The sequence below is a fragment of the Symphalangus syndactylus genome, chromosome 19, assembly GCF_028878055.3.
Source record: "Symphalangus syndactylus isolate Jambi chromosome 19, NHGRI_mSymSyn1-v2.1_pri, whole genome shotgun sequence".
In the NCBI taxonomy this organism is placed as follows: domain Eukaryota; kingdom Metazoa; phylum Chordata; class Mammalia; order Primates; family Hylobatidae; genus Symphalangus; species Symphalangus syndactylus.
In genome coordinates, this window is record NC_072434.2 from 69205935 (window position 1) to 69221506 (window position 15572).

Sequence of the window (15572 nt, forward strand, 5' to 3'; positions counted from 1 at the left end):
CATATTTTATGGGTTTTTTTTTTTTTTTTTGAGTCTCCCTCTGTCACCCAGCTGAAGTGCAGTGGCGCTATCTTGGCTCACTGCAACTTCTGCCTCCTGGGTTCAAGTGATTCTCCCACCTTAGCCATGTGAGTAGCTGGGACTACAGGCACATGCCACCACGCCTGGCTAATTTTTGTATTTTTAGTAGAGTCGGGGTTTCACCATGTTGGCCAGGCTGGTCTTGAACTCCTGACCTCAGGTGATCCACCTGCCTCAGCCTCCCAAAGTGCTGGGATTACAGGCATGAGCCACTGCGCCCAGCCTCTCAGGCTTATTTTCAACATGACTGTGAGGCCTGAAGATATGAACAGTACCTGGTTTATCTGTTCATGCTCTGTGGTGATAAAGAGAAAAGTCCCTGCACTTGAGGAATTTATACTTGAACGTAATGTCTAAGAACATTTTAGACATAATGATATAATATTTCAACAGATACTTTTTAGAAAACCATTTAAATTTCTAGGTTATAAAATGTTTAGACAATGGTCTCCTCTAAGAAATCAGACGCAGCAGTAACTTTTGCATAGTTAAAAAACAGAGATACCTGTTGACTATAATCCCAGTGTATTTTCTCTTTCAGTAGTACATACCTCTAAATTGATCATATTTCAATGAACCACGGAATGATGAGTAGAAAAGTAAAGTAAAGGCCTGGCACGGTGGCTCACGCTTGTAATACCAGCACTTTGGGAGGCCAAGGCGGGCGGATCACGAGGTCAGGAGATCGAGACCACAGTGAAACCCCGTCTCTACTAAAAATACAAAAAATTAGCCAGGCGTGGTGGCGGGCACCTGTAGTCCCAGCTACTCGGAGAGGCTGAGGCAGGAGAATGGCGTGAACCTGGGAGGTGGAGCTCGCAGTGAGTCGAGACTGCGCCACTGCACTCCAGCCTGGGCGACAGAGCGAGACTCTGTCTCAAAAAAAAAAAAAAAAAAAAAAGAAAAGTAAAGTAAATAAAAATTAATCCAAAGTTTTATGTGCATTAAAATTGCCTTGACCCATAAGATCAAGTTCAGAAAGTCTTTGTCAAACAATTTGGTCTTGACTGAAACCTATAGTTTTTTGTGGTTGTTTAAACCCACTGCTATAGAAATGAAGCACAACCAAAAGGATCAGCGTAAAATAGGTCTCAATGGAATATTATTCAGCCACAAAAATGAATGAAATCCTGTTATTTGCAGCAACATGGATGGAACTAGAGGTCATTATGTTAGTGAAATAAACCAGGCACAGAAAGGCAAATATTGCACATTCTCACTCATAGTGGGAGCTAATAAAGTGGATCTCATGGAGACAGACAGCAAATTGATGGTTACCAGAGGCTGGGAAGGGAAGGTGGAGAGGAGTATGATGAAGAGAAGTTGGTTAATGGGTAAAATAATAGTTAGATAGGAGTAATAAGTTCTGGTATTTGATAGCACGGTAGGGAAATTATATTTCAAAATAGCTAGAAGAAAAAAGTATATTTCAAAACAGCTAGAAGAAAAAAGTATAATGTTCCCAACACAAAGAAAACATAAACATTAGAGGTGATGAATATCCCAATTACCCTGACTTCATCATTACACATTTAATACATGTATCAAAATATCACATGTACCCCAAAAATATTTACAACGATACATCAATTAAAAAAATAAACAAATAAATCGGATCTCAAACAAAAGAAAAACCATTGTTGGGGGCTTAGCACTTGAAAGAAGTGCTCTATTCAAGTCAAGTTAGACACAGTGATTATAGTCAAGTCAGTTTAGCCACAGAACCTAGTACACGTGCATGGAGCTTTATCTCTGGTCTTTAATCCATGACATGCCAATAATATTTGGCAGCTGATATACCTACCAATATTGCCATGGTGAGCTCCTCTCTAATGTCTTCCAGGGCACCAATATCTGCCCATGTCACATTAGGGACAGTGACAAAGCCTTCCCTTTTGGCAGAGGGTTGGACTGAGGATAGAGCAACAATGAAATCATTCAGTTCAATGCACAGTCCTTGCATCTGCTCCTCTGAGAGGGGATCTTGGTCTCTTAGCAACCCCAGCAGCCTTTGTAATTCATCCTTGAAGGGAACAATTGAGGGGAAAAAAATAAAAAAACACCACAACTGCTATTGAAAAGTTACATTTTCTACTTGTAAAAATTATTGCTGTAATATTTCTGTAAGCTATCCTGAAATTCTATGTATTTTAATAATTTTCTCTCTGACACGAGACAAGTTCATTTTATTCTAAAGGATCATATGCTCTGGTCAAGTAAAGCTATACCAATTATAATTAAACATACAAGAATGATTTCTATATACTAGGGCTAGGTATAGCAAATATAAGCAGTTGGCAAATATTCATTTCAGCAACCATGATATTTCGCAGGTTTCATTTATAAATATTCAAGAAACAGCTGAATCCTGATGAAATTAAAACAAAGTTACGTTGGAGGTAGTATAATTCATTAATATGGTTCCTTGATGGTTTATCAACTAAGTAGAGGGAAGGCAATTTTCCTATTACCATCAAATCTTAAACTTAAAAGGCAGATTTCTTGCTTTGTTGAGAAGATGAAAGGATAAGTCTAAAAAATAGGTAACCAATTAATTCAATTTACAAAATATTAACTTATATGCAATATTATAAAAGGAATGAGTTTGTTATTTTTTACAGAAGTAATTGCAGTTTCAAATGTCTAAGAAAAAAACAAATTATCTGAGAACAAAAGATCTGGATTGAAGCCCCTGCTCTATAAAGTACAGGCTGTATGGGCTTGGGCAAATCATAACCTCTTAAGCTTAGTGCGTTTGATTATAAAATGGGGAAAATGATATTTATATAAGGTTACAGGGATCAAATTATATAACATACAGAAGCCATCTGTGCAAGCTATAAAATGCTATATAAAATGCTATATATATCGAATTTTCATGACTCATAAAACTAAAAAATTTAATACTGATCTTAGACTGATAACTGTCCCCTATTATTCACATGACTGTCCTCCAGAGCTGTTTGCAGCTACCGACGTGGATATAGTTGTGTCAACAGACCACTGTAATCTACCTAACCAAAAGTTAACCAGGAGATAAATTAAATGCCAATGCTGAAATAGGGGTTGACAACCTTTTTCTGTAAAGGACTAGACTGTAGACACTGTAGGCTTTGTGGGCCACGGTCTCTGCTGCAGACTCCTGTGTGAATTCTGCCGTGAAGAACGAAAGCAGAAACAGACAACATGTATACAAATGAACATGGCTGTGTTCCAATATAACTTTAATTTACAAAAACACGTGGTGGGTGGGTAGGCCACAGTCTGCCAACCCCATTCCAGAATTTCATAATCATTATTGTAAAATGAATTTATTCAGAATAAACTAAACATAAAACAACTCATATTTTTGAAATGATACACATTGTGGGTATAAATGATAATTATTCTATAGATTAAATGCCAATAAAACAGAAAGTAATAAACCTCAACTATATTGACCCTTGCTTCAATGTAAGACAACACAAAGAACATTAAAAGGACAATTTAAGCTGCATTTAGAGAAAGCACCTGTGTTTCAGAAGTGGGCTCAGTTCCCAGCCTTTCCTCCTGGACTTCTTTAGATGGCAAATCTTCCATTTCAGGATCTTTCTTCTGCTGTTCCTGTAGCTTCATTAAGACTCTATTGACTGCACACATTGCTGCCTCTCGGCACAGTGCCATGAGATCAGCACCAACAAAGCCTGGAGTTAGGTGTGCTAAGTGACAGAAATCAAAAGCTTGAGGAAGCCTCAGTTTTCTGCACAATGTTTGAAGTATTCTGTAGAAAAGACAGGGGAAAAAATTTCTGATTCCTGATCTAATAGTAAAAACAAGTCACCAACTATATTTATTTGAAGTCCTTCACGTCTGCCAAAGGTATCAAAATGGATACTATATAAGATCAAATAGTTCATTCACTCAATAAACGCTGTCATTATTACTTGTTCCATCTTATTCCAGAAAGAATTATGGTAAATATCTGCTTTGTTAGGAACCATGCTAAGTGCTGTGACGAATACATAGAATTTTTAAAAAATATTTTGCCTTTAAGAATTTATAACATTACAGGGGAAATAAGATAAATAACTTATGGGGGTACTTTTAGAGTAGATTAAATGGATATCTACCAGAAATAAAAGAGCCCACATTCACACAAATCATTAATTATCTTCATCATTGAAAATTATCTTGCCATATACTTCCCATTTCATATTAGGACAGTTAAATCTCCAACTTTATCTTTACCTATTGTTCATCCCTTATACTACACGTGTGAAAAATTTTGTTCAACCTAACTGGCAACATGGTATCTATAAACATCTGGACTTCTAGATAATTGTTATTAAGGAATATCTTGAACAATTTCTGATAAGACCTACTGAATAAAAACTTAAAAGCAGTAAAGATATTCAAGATGAAGCCAGGTGCAGTGGCTCATGCCTGCAATCCCAGCACTCTGGGAGGCTGAGGCAGGCAGATCACCTGAGGTCAAGAGTTTGAGATTAGCCTGGCCAACATGGCAAAATCCCATCTCTACTAAACATACAAAAATTAGCTAGGCGTGACCGGGCGCGGTGGCTCACGCCTGTAATCCCAGCACTTTGGGAGGCCGAGGCGGGCGGATCACGAGGTCAGGAGATCGAGACCACGGTGAAACCCCGTCTCTACTAAAAATGCAAAAAATTAGCCGGGCGTGGTGGCGGGCGCCTGTAGTCCCAGCTACTCGGAGAGGCTGAGGCAGGAGAATGGCGTGAACCCGGGAGGCGGAGATAGCAGTGAGCCGAGATCGCGCCATTGCACTCCAGCCTGGGTGACAGAGCGAGACTCCATCTCAAAAAAAAAAAAAAAAAAATTAGCTAGGCGTGGCCAGGCGCGGTGGCTCCCAGCACTTTGGGAGGCCGAGGCGGGCGGATCACGAGGTCAGGAGAACAAGACCATCCTGGCTAACACGGTGAAACCCCGTCTCTACTAAAAATACAAAAAATTAGCCGGGCGTAGTGGCGGGCGCCTGTAGTCCCAGCTACTCGGGAGGCTGAGGCAGGAGAATGGCGTGAACCTAGGAGGTGGAGCTTGCAGTGAGCTGAGATCACGCCATTGCACTCCAGCCTGGGCAACAGAACGAGACTCTGTCTCAAAAAAAAAAAAAATTAGCTGGGCGTAGGGGCGGGTACCTGTAATCCTAGCTACACGGGAGCCTGAGGCAGAAGAATTGCTTGAACCGGGAGGCAGAGGTTGCAGTGAGCCAAGATTGTGTCACTGCACTCCAGCCTGGACGACAGAGCAAGACGCCGTCTCCAAGAAAAAAAAAAAAGATATTCAGGATGAAGGGTCTGAAGCCAAACTGCAAGAGTCTGAATCCCAGCTGTTACCCTTTGTAATCTGGGCCAGTTACTTAATCTTTGTGCTTCAGTTTCTTCATTTATTCAATCTATATTATAGTAGTACTTATTCAGAGGGCTGTTGCTACAAATGAATACATGCAAAGCACATAAAATAATGGCTGATCCACAGTTAGTGCCCAGTGAATGTTAATTCTTTTTTTTCTGAGACGGAGTTTTGCTCTTGTTGCCCTGGCTGGAGTGCCATGGCGCGATCTCGATCTCGGCTCACCGCAACCTCCGCCTCCCGGGTTCAAGCCATTCTCCTGCCTCAGCCTCCCAAGTAGCTGGGATTATAGGCATGCGCCAATGAATGTTAATTCTTATTTACATATTTTGATATTATAAACTAACTTGGACAAGCAAATATATTTTAAAATTAATAAATTTATAAAGAAGACTAACATTTTCAAATGTCAAGCTAATAAAGAATAAATTATAGAAAAATCATTTGGGGCCGGGCGCGGTGGCTCACGCCTGTAATCCCAGGACTTTGGGAGGCCGAGGTGGGTGGATCACGAGGTCAGGAGATCGAGACCACGGTGAAACCCCGTCTCTACTAAAAAATACAAAAAATTAGCCGGGCGTAGTGGCGGGCGCCTGTAGTCCCAGCTACTCGGGAGGCTGAGGCTGGAGAATGGCGTGAACCCAGGAGGCGGAGCTTGCAATGAGCCGAAATTGCGCCACTGCGCTCCAGCCTGGGCGACAGAGCGAGACTCCATCTCAAAAAAAAAAAAAAGAGAAAAAGAAAAAGAAAAGTCATTTGGGATCATATCAGTGAGCAGAATACAAGCAGATAAACATTACTGACAAATTTTTTAAAATTTCACTTGGATACTCTGAATAATGGGAATCAAGAAAACTTTCCACTAAAGAACTATTTTCAAAAGACACAGATCCAATCTGCTACTATGCACAAGAATACAAAACACTCTTCGACTTACCATGAGTTTACGTCCTGATAAACCCATCTTAAGTCAAAAATATCATGATAAACCCTTTGTAAAGCTGAAAAACTATAAGCCAAACCATTGTCAGTTGGGGACTATCTGTACTAAGAACCTTTTGGATGTTATGAAAATGGCTAACAGAAAATAATGTCGTCCTTTTCATAGTTGTACTCTATCCATAAAAAAATGTGGGTATTTTTGGTCATCATACTGTAGAAACTCCAAAAGAAGGGAAAGCTACCACTGTTTCTAGCTCCAGCTACTGCAGCCACGTGAGACCGTGAGGCAGAACCATCTAGCTGAGGCCTTTCTAAATTCTTGATCCACAGAAACTTTGAGACACAATAAAATGAGTATTGCTGTAAGACACTAAATTTTGGTGTGGTCTGTTTTACACCAATAGAAACTGGAACAATTATATGGGTCTCCTTTTATGTACGCTGAAACTTTTCCATAATTTAATGCTTTTGAAGTACAGGATGATATCCGGAGGATCATTTGAGGGCAGGAGTTCAAGATGAGCCTGGGCAACATAGTGAGACCTTTTCTCTTTATAAAAAATAGTAATAATAAAAGAGACAGCTATCAATAGCTACCTTATTAAAAAAATTCTCTATGTCAGATATTGTGCTAGGTTATGTTAATTTAATACTCACAGGAAGCCTTTAATTTATAGTATTATGATCACTTTATAAAGTTATTATTATTATTATTACTGCATTATAGGTAAATAAACTAAAGCTTGGAAATGTTAAAAACATTGAACAAGGACCAAGGATAACAGGAGGCAGAGGTGGAATAATTTTCCTTCGCTGGCTCAAAGTTTGGGCATCTATTCACTGCCTCTGCAACCCAGTCCCGCCTAGGTCTGGCCTTTCCCCTCCTTACTTACACTTACTCACACCCTGGACCTCGTCATCACCTGGATCTAGCCCCTATCTGAGATCACAGTCTCACATGCGGCACTCTGCCCAGTCTCACATGTCTGAGCTTATATGTGCAATTACTCCCACACTGTTCCTGGACCTCACCAGGATCTTCAGTACACCCCTTCCTCATTAAATACCTTTTTTTTTTTTTTTTTTTTTGAGACAGGGTTTCACTGTGTCACCCAGGCTGGATGGAGTACAGTGGCACGACATCAGCTCACTACAACCTCCACCTCCCAGGTTCAAGCGATTCCCCTGCCTCAGTCTCCTAAGTAGCTAGGATTACAGGCATGCACCACCATGCCTGGCTAATTTTTTTGTGTATTTTTAGTAGAGATAGGGTTTCACCATGTTGGCTAGGCTGGTCTTGAACTCCTGACCTCAAGTGATCCACCCGCCTCGGCCTCCCAAAGTGCTAGGATTACAGGTGTGAGCCACCACACCCAACCTAATATTTCAGAACATTTCTTTTTTTTTTTTTGAGACTCCAAGACTCTGTCGCCCAGGCTGGAGTGCAGTGGCGCCATCTCGGCTCACTGCAAGCTCTGCCTCCCGGGTTCACGCCATTCTCCTGCCTCAGCCTCCCGAGTAACTGGGACTACAGGAGCCCGCCACCACACCCGGCTATTTTTTTGTATTTTTAGTAGAAATGGGGTTTCACCATGTTAGCCAAGATGGTCTCGATCTCCTGACCTCATGATCCACCCGCCTCAGCCTCCCAAAGTGCTGGGATTACAGGCGTGAGCCACCGCACCCGGCCCAGAACATTTCTTAACTAGATATCCACTCTACCACTTCAACAGTGCTTCCTGAGATAGTCTCACTTATGAAGTTATATTTCTGGTTATTGGTGGATGTTTATTTGCTCTATGGACATTACTCATTTGCTCAATTACTAGGAAAGGCTGGTACTGCAGCAAACAGCTTTCAACTGTCTGGCTGACATTTCATTACCGGTAACAGGACCTGTGGTCTCAGACAGGTTAGTGCAATAGGTTAAAGTATGGTACTCAGATTTAACCTATAAGTGGACCAGATGGCTGCTGTATGCCATAGCTCCAGCCATTGCCACTAACCTGGTCAGCCAACTAAAGAATGCAAGCCATTGTTAATAAGACCAGACAAATGAGTATGGATACATAAGTCCATTACTACTTCTGAAAAAACAACCTGAAACAATTATCCTACTGATGAGTAAATTGTTTTCTTCCTCTTTTTTTTTTACAGAGGTGGGGCCTCCCTCTGTCACCCAGGTTGGAGCGCAGTGGCACAATCACAACTTACTGCAGCCTTCAACTCCTGGGCTCAAGCAATCCTCCTGTGCTTCAGCCTCCTAAGTAGCTAGGACTACAGGTGTGTGCACAGCTGATTTTATTTTTTGTAGAGACAGGGTCACACTATGTTGCCCAGGCTCAAACTCCTGGTCTCAAGTGATCCTCCTGCCTCGGCCTCCCAAAGTGTTGAGATTACCGCATAAGCCACTGCACCCAAGCATAAATGATTTTCTTAATGTGGGCTTCTCCTTTTCCAAATCAATTTAATTGGTACAAAAAGAAAGTGAGAGAGAAAGAAAAGGCTACATGGTATTTCTCACCTCTTACTTTCAAACCATTCAGTTAAGATGACTTAGTGGCATACAAACTTCATTCTATAAAAATATACCTTTCCCTGGATGCTTCATCTGGGATACCTAGGCATATTTCTCGGTCGAACCTTCCTGCACGTCTCAAAGCAGGGTCTAACGAGTCTGGTCGATTAGTAGCTCCAATAACTAGGACCCGGGCTGTAGCAGCCACATTATTCAGATCTAGTAAGAGACAGAGAAAGAGTAGTGAACAAAACACTTGACATTGAGGGCAATAATGGTTACAGAATCATTTCATGGTTAAAGATAAAGTATTACAGATTTTGACAGCAACATACATATAAAACCAACATTTATTAAATGTCAAATATGTAAAAGGTGTGAGGAGGATAAATAAAATACAATCTCTGTTCTCAGCAGTTCACAATATATTGAGAAACACTGAGTGTGTAAATAAAAAAATGGCATCAGACAAATTTTGTGAAATATAATAACAGATATAAACAAAGCACCATGGTAATACGAGAAAAGACATCATGAATTCCAACTGAGGAATAAGGGAGGGTTCATGGAGGTGGTAACATTTCAGAAAAGGCTTGAAGGGTAAATAAAATTTTAACAAGCAGATATATAGGCTAATGGAATTCTGTGTAGAAGAAAGAGTATTAGTGAAAGCACAGAGGGTCAAGCATGCATGGCACATCCAGGCAAGGTGAACAGGACAACAGGGAGGCTGGGGAGGATGCCGAAGTCTGTGTCTCAGAATAGACTGATAAAATTAATTCGAGCAGGGGAATACAAAATAGTCTTCAGCTGTTCTGGCTTAATCTAGGAATGTATTTCCAGGAATGGACAAAACTGAAGGCTTAAATCTTATCTTTCCTAAGTATTATTTCTCTCAGCTGAACCAGGATTGAACAGCAGGGAGTCTGAGGTTATTTTCCCTCACAGGTAACAAGAAGGTAGTAAGATGCTAATTGAATCATGAGGAGTTTATACAGTATGTTCTTTTTTTTTTTTTTTGAGACGGAGTCTCACTCTGTCGCCCAAGCTGAAGTGCAGTGGCGCCATCTCGGCTCACTGCAAGCTCTGCCTCCCGGGTTCATGCCATTCTCCCGCCTGAGCTTCCCGAGTAGCTGGGACTACAGGCGCCCGCCACCACGCCCGGCTAATTTTTTAATTTTTTTTTATTTTTTAGTAGAGACAGGGTTTCACCGTGTTAACCAGGATGGTCTCGATCTCTTGACCTCATGATCCCCCCACCTCGGCCTCCCAAAGTGCTAAGATTACAGGCGTGAGCCACCGCGCCCAGCCACAGTGTGTTCTTTAGCTAGCAGGAAGCCATGAAAGCATTTTCTCAGAATACAGGCCTCAAAGACATGGCAAGAAAATTTTAGACAAAAATAAAACAGAATCCCAGCACTTCGGGAGGCTGAAACAGACAGACTGAGCCCAGGAGTTCGAGATCAGCCTGGGCAACATAGTGAGACCGTCTTTTAAAAAAAAAAAAAAACAAAAAAACACCCAGCCACAGGGGCTCACACCTGTAATCCCAGCACTTCAGGAGGCTGAGGCCAGCAGATCACCTGAGGTCAGGAGTTCGAGACCAGCCTGGCCAACATGGCAACACTCTGTCTCAAAAATCAGCCAGGTGTGGTGGCACGCACCTGTAATCCCAGCTACTCAGGAGGCTGAGGCAGGTGAATAGGTTGAACCCAGGAGGCACAGGTTGCAGCGAGTTGAGATCATGCCACTGCACTCAAGCCTGGGCAACAGAGAGAGACTCTGTCTCAAAAAAAAAAAAAAAAAAAAAAAAAGCCAGGCATGGTGGTGCACACCTGTGGTCCCAGCTACTTGGGAGGCTTAAATGGGAGGATCACTTGAGTCCAGGAGGTCAAGGCTGCAGTGAGCTGTGATTGTGTCACTGCATTCCAGCCTGGGTGACAGAGCAACACTCTATCTCATCAATCAATCAATTAGTCCATCAATCAGAAGAAGAAGCAACCTACAACCTGGTAATGCAAGGAACATAAAATATATACTTCAAATTTTCTTGTGTACACAAAACAAGTGCTATTTCTTTTTATTCATTTTTAGAGGTAGCATCTCATTATGTTGCCCAGGCTGGCCTCAAACTACTAGGCTCAAGCAATCCTCCTACCTTAGCCTCCCAAAGTGTTAGGATTACAGGCATGAGCCACTGTGCCCAGTATGACTTTTTTTTTTACACTATTTGATATTTACTATATGAATATTATTTTATGTCTTCATGTATTAATTACACTATTTTAAAAAATTTATTCTCTTAAAATGAATTTATTATTTTCAACTAACCATCCATGCAGGTTAGGAGTTGGGCTACAATTCTTCGTTCCATATCTTTTGAAGCCACTTCTCTTTTGGGGGTAATAGCATCAATTTCATCAATGAAAATGATACATGGTGCATTTAACTAGAAATAAAAATATCACAAAAAGACAATCATAAATGCATCCCTTACACTGAAGCACAGTTAAGCATATACATTTTTAAAAAAATCTTAAAGGTCAAGGATCATTTGCCAAAAGAATAACCCTAAAGAAGGCAGTTCACATGTGTTACTTCTGATTTTTATCTGACTTAAGAGAACCAAAATGATTAAAAGTACACAGTAAGAGACTGCAGATAGGGTAACACATTTATAGTCTCTTCATCAATGCATGTTTTGTGATAAATCTACTGAAATTCTTTTGTAAATTAGATACATTTGCTATGCTATGAAACAGAAACAATGATTTTGGATAAGCATATGCACAGAAAAAAAAATTAAGACAACAAGTTTATAAACTTTAAATTAGCAAACCCAAGCTTGCTAGAAATGTTATGAGGGTTTCTACCAACATAAGAATCTCCAAGCCTTTCTCTATAATTTGCTATAAGAGGAAATTTGAGAAGCACCAGAAGCTTTTTAAAAAAATCTGTGGTAAAATATACATAAAATTTACCATTCTAACCACTTTGGGTATATAGTTTAGTGGCACTAAATATTTTCAGACTGTTGTGTAAACGTCACCACTATCCATCTCCAGAACTTTCCCAGCATCCACACTAAAAGTACCGGAAGCTTATTTTAAAGGCTACACTGAATAAGGAAGGATGGTAAAGTTCTAATACATCATTGTAAAGATCACCTCCAGTTTTTTGTTTTTAAGAAATAAACTAGATATGGTTCAGAAAGAATAAGTTAAGATGTAAGGATCAGCTACTGAGAGTAGTCAAATTCATTAAGACAAAAAGTAGAATGGTGGTGGTGGCCAGGGACTGGTAGGAGAGAGGAACGGGGAGTTACTGTTTGGGAACATGAAGACGTTCTGGAAATGGATGGGGGCAATGATTACACAACAATATGAGTGTACTTAATGCCACAGAATTGTACACTTAAAAATGTTTAAAATGGCTTTTTCAGTTGGAACTGCCAACTTCCAGTAATTCACCAAAATGACGAACACAAAGAGAAAGAGGAGAGGCACCTGAGAGATGTTCTCTAGGTCTTTCAGAAAACATGGAACTGTTCCTTTGGCTATATATATGCAAATCTATTAGAAATGTCTTATTGTAGGCCGGGTGCCATGGCTCACGCCTATAATCCCAGCACTTTGGGAGGCCAAGGCGGGTAGATCACCAGAGGTCAGGAGTTCAAGACCAGCCTGGCCAACATGGCGAAACCCCATCTCTACTAAACATACAAAAACTAGCCGGGTGTGGTGGTGCATGTCTGTAATCCCAGCTACGCGGGAGGCTGAGGGAGGAGAATTATTTGAGCCTGGAAGGCAGAGGCTGCAGTGAGCTGAGACACTCCAGCCTGGACAACAGAGAGAGACTCCAGCTCAAAAAAAAAAAAAAAAAATTAGCTGGTGGGTAGTGCATCCCTGTAATCCCAGCTATTTGGGAGGTTGAGGCAAGAGAACTGCTTGAACCCGGGAGGCAGAGGTTGCAGTGAGCCGAGATTGTCCCACTGCACTCCAGCCTGGGCAACAGAACGAGACTCTGTCTCAAATAAGAAAAGAAAAAAAAAGAAGACAAGAGAAGAGAAGAGAAGAGAAAAAGAAATGTGATACTGTAGACATCAAGGGAATGGGCACTGTTCAAAAAGGAATGTCCCACAAGTGTTACCACCGCAAAACTGGAAGAGTCTATAACATTATCCAGCATGCTGCTGGCATTGTTGTAAAGAAACAAGTTAAGGGCAAGATTCTCGCCAAGAGAATCAATGTGCGAGAATCAATGTGCATATTGAGCACATTAAGCACTCTAAGAGCCGAGATAGCTTTCTGAAACGCGTGGAGGAAAATGATCAGAAAAAGGAAACCAAAGAGAAAGCGTCAGTGTGCTCCACCCACAGAAGTGCACTCTGAGAACCAATAGGAAGGAGCCTGAGCTGCTGGAACCTCTTCCCTGTGAATTCATGGCATAATAGGTGGTAATAAAGACCTCCGGACTGTAAAAATATTTCTCTTCATTGAGTAGAAGTGTAGTGTCCTCTTCCCCAAAGAAACATTTAAAGCAAATTTAAATTGTTGTCCTAATTCGTTGTGTAATGTCTTTACTATTCAAATTTAATGTATTTCTTGCTGAAAGATGTGAGGTGCCTTATTGTGCAACAAATTACTCAATTGGTTAGAAAACAGCCAGGTATTATTTATGAAATATCTGTACTGGTTTGAAGATAGTCCCTCTAAATCATCATGGAAGAAATAAAAAAATTTACAAAAAACTTTAAAAAATGTTTAAAATGGTAAATTCTGTTATATATATTTTACCACAAAAAAGAGATAAGGATCAGTTAAAATGAAAAAAAAAATGAAGAAAATTATCTAGATTTACAATCTAAATCATTTTAGTCAATCAGTTACTCAATGGTTAGGACTGACAGTGATTATGCCAAGTAAGGCTGTCAGTGTCGCTTAAGGCATCTCAAAACCATGGGAACCACCACATCTTAAAGGGAAAGATATTTAGCCTATGGCTAACTGGCTCTCTTCCCTAATCATCCTTATGACAATGTTTGCACAAGACGCCTATGACTGCTAGATATATTACCCAGTTACAAAGGAGTAAAATTACAGAGGCCAAAAGCATCAGAAAACAAGCATATCAGTACTTGTCAGTGACCTGGAAAGTTGAATGGGGGGAAAAAAAAGAATAAATGATGGTCATCAGAATGTGGCCTAAAGAAAGCATAGTTTTCAACCAAGTATCACTTGACTGGATTTCACCTTTTTGCCTGATCCACATGCTTTACTGTACTCATTCTCATTAGGGAAGAGGGGACCAGGAAAAGCAGGGTGCTAGGCCACATATTTACTGAGCATCTACTGTGAGGTACTGTACTGGCTCAGTACTGGTTTAGTGAGAGGTTTAAACTCAGAACTAACAACCTAAAGATGCCATTTGTCTCTTATCCTTATTCATCGTGTTTACCATACACACAAAATTTACTACTTGTCTCTGGCTATGCATGACAATTTAACAACGGAATCCACCGCATTTTGGAAAACAGCACCTGAAAAAGTTCAGCTTTGCTCTGCACCCTGCCCATTCCATCCTTTTTCTCTTTATCCTCCTAGTGTTGCCCACAGCTTTTTCAATGTCAGCCCGCACAATAACTAAGTAGATGGCCTACCCATTCTTGTTATTTAAAATGTTTTTTTCTCAATTACTGCTTAAATATAATTTCTCTTCTAATTTCACACAGGCTTCTAGCAGTTGTATTGGATATTCATCAGCTACTATATATTGTCAGTGCTAATAATGACATAAAATTAAACTTTTCACCATTTTTTAGTTTTAAACACAGTGATATTTGTTCAAGTGTGAATAATCTTACAGCTAATATTTATGGGGCTTGTGCTGTGTGCAAGGCACCATATCGAAGGTTTTATAAGAATTCTCTCATTTAATACTCTCAATAGCCATATGAGATTTGGGTATTATTATTGCCCTAGTTCACTAGTAAAGAATGACAGAATTTATTCTGGTATTTTTATGGTTGCTTTTATAATACCCTAAATAACAATTTTTACATTGCTTACAAGCTTTTTTGGCCAAACTTAAGTTGAGGAAAGTAAAAGTGAGTGGAAAATATCATAAGGATAATATATTTTCAACATATGACTACAGGGTATGACAGCCCAGAATTTCTCACCAATTATATTTATGGTTGATTTCAAATGAAAAGGGTTATTTATCCAACAGCTGGTATCACTAAATCTACTTTAAATATTTAGCCATCATGCAGAGCAAATTACCATGTTTATATTAATAAAAGAATGGCCAGTGAGTAGGTTAACAAATACTAGCATCAGAAAAAGCAGGATCTTTAATATAAGCTGGTAGCTAGCATCTGACCCCCTGGCATTAGTCATTAACTGACTCACCACAGCTTGCTCAAATAGTTCTCTCAGCTTCTGCTCAGACTCTCCGGATACTCCAGACACAATCTCTGGAGCAGCCACTTTCAAAATTGGCAGGTCAAGTTCCTATGCAGACACATAAAAGAATAACCAAATATTCAAATTTTAATTTCCCTACTTTTTCTTATCCAGTCCCCTCAAATTTTTTAAATAGCTAGTTTCCTGAGGAACTTCATCTTTTTATGTTGGCCCAGTGAAAAACACTATTTGAAAAT

General features: G+C 40.1%; 1 protein-coding gene across 5 annotated transcripts in view; it reads right to left on the bottom strand.

Annotated features, from left to right (window-relative positions):
• The window catches only part of NVL (nuclear VCP like), a 108066-nt gene that overhangs the window by 64368 nt on the left and 28126 nt on the right, over window positions 1-15572 (bottom strand). For all 5 annotated transcript variants that reach the window (XM_055233805.2, XM_055233806.2, XM_063613364.1 and 2 more), the window contains 5 exons: window positions 15322-15423; window positions 11240-11357; window positions 8983-9127; window positions 3592-3841; window positions 1886-2104 (listed from right to left, as the gene is read on the bottom strand). In XM_055233805.2, coding sequence (XP_055089780.1) covers window positions 1886-2104; window positions 3592-3841; window positions 8983-9127; window positions 11240-11357; window positions 15322-15423 — 834 coding nt within the window. The remainder of the gene's footprint in view (window positions 1-1885; window positions 2105-3591; window positions 3842-8982; window positions 9128-11239; window positions 11358-15321; window positions 15424-15572) is intronic.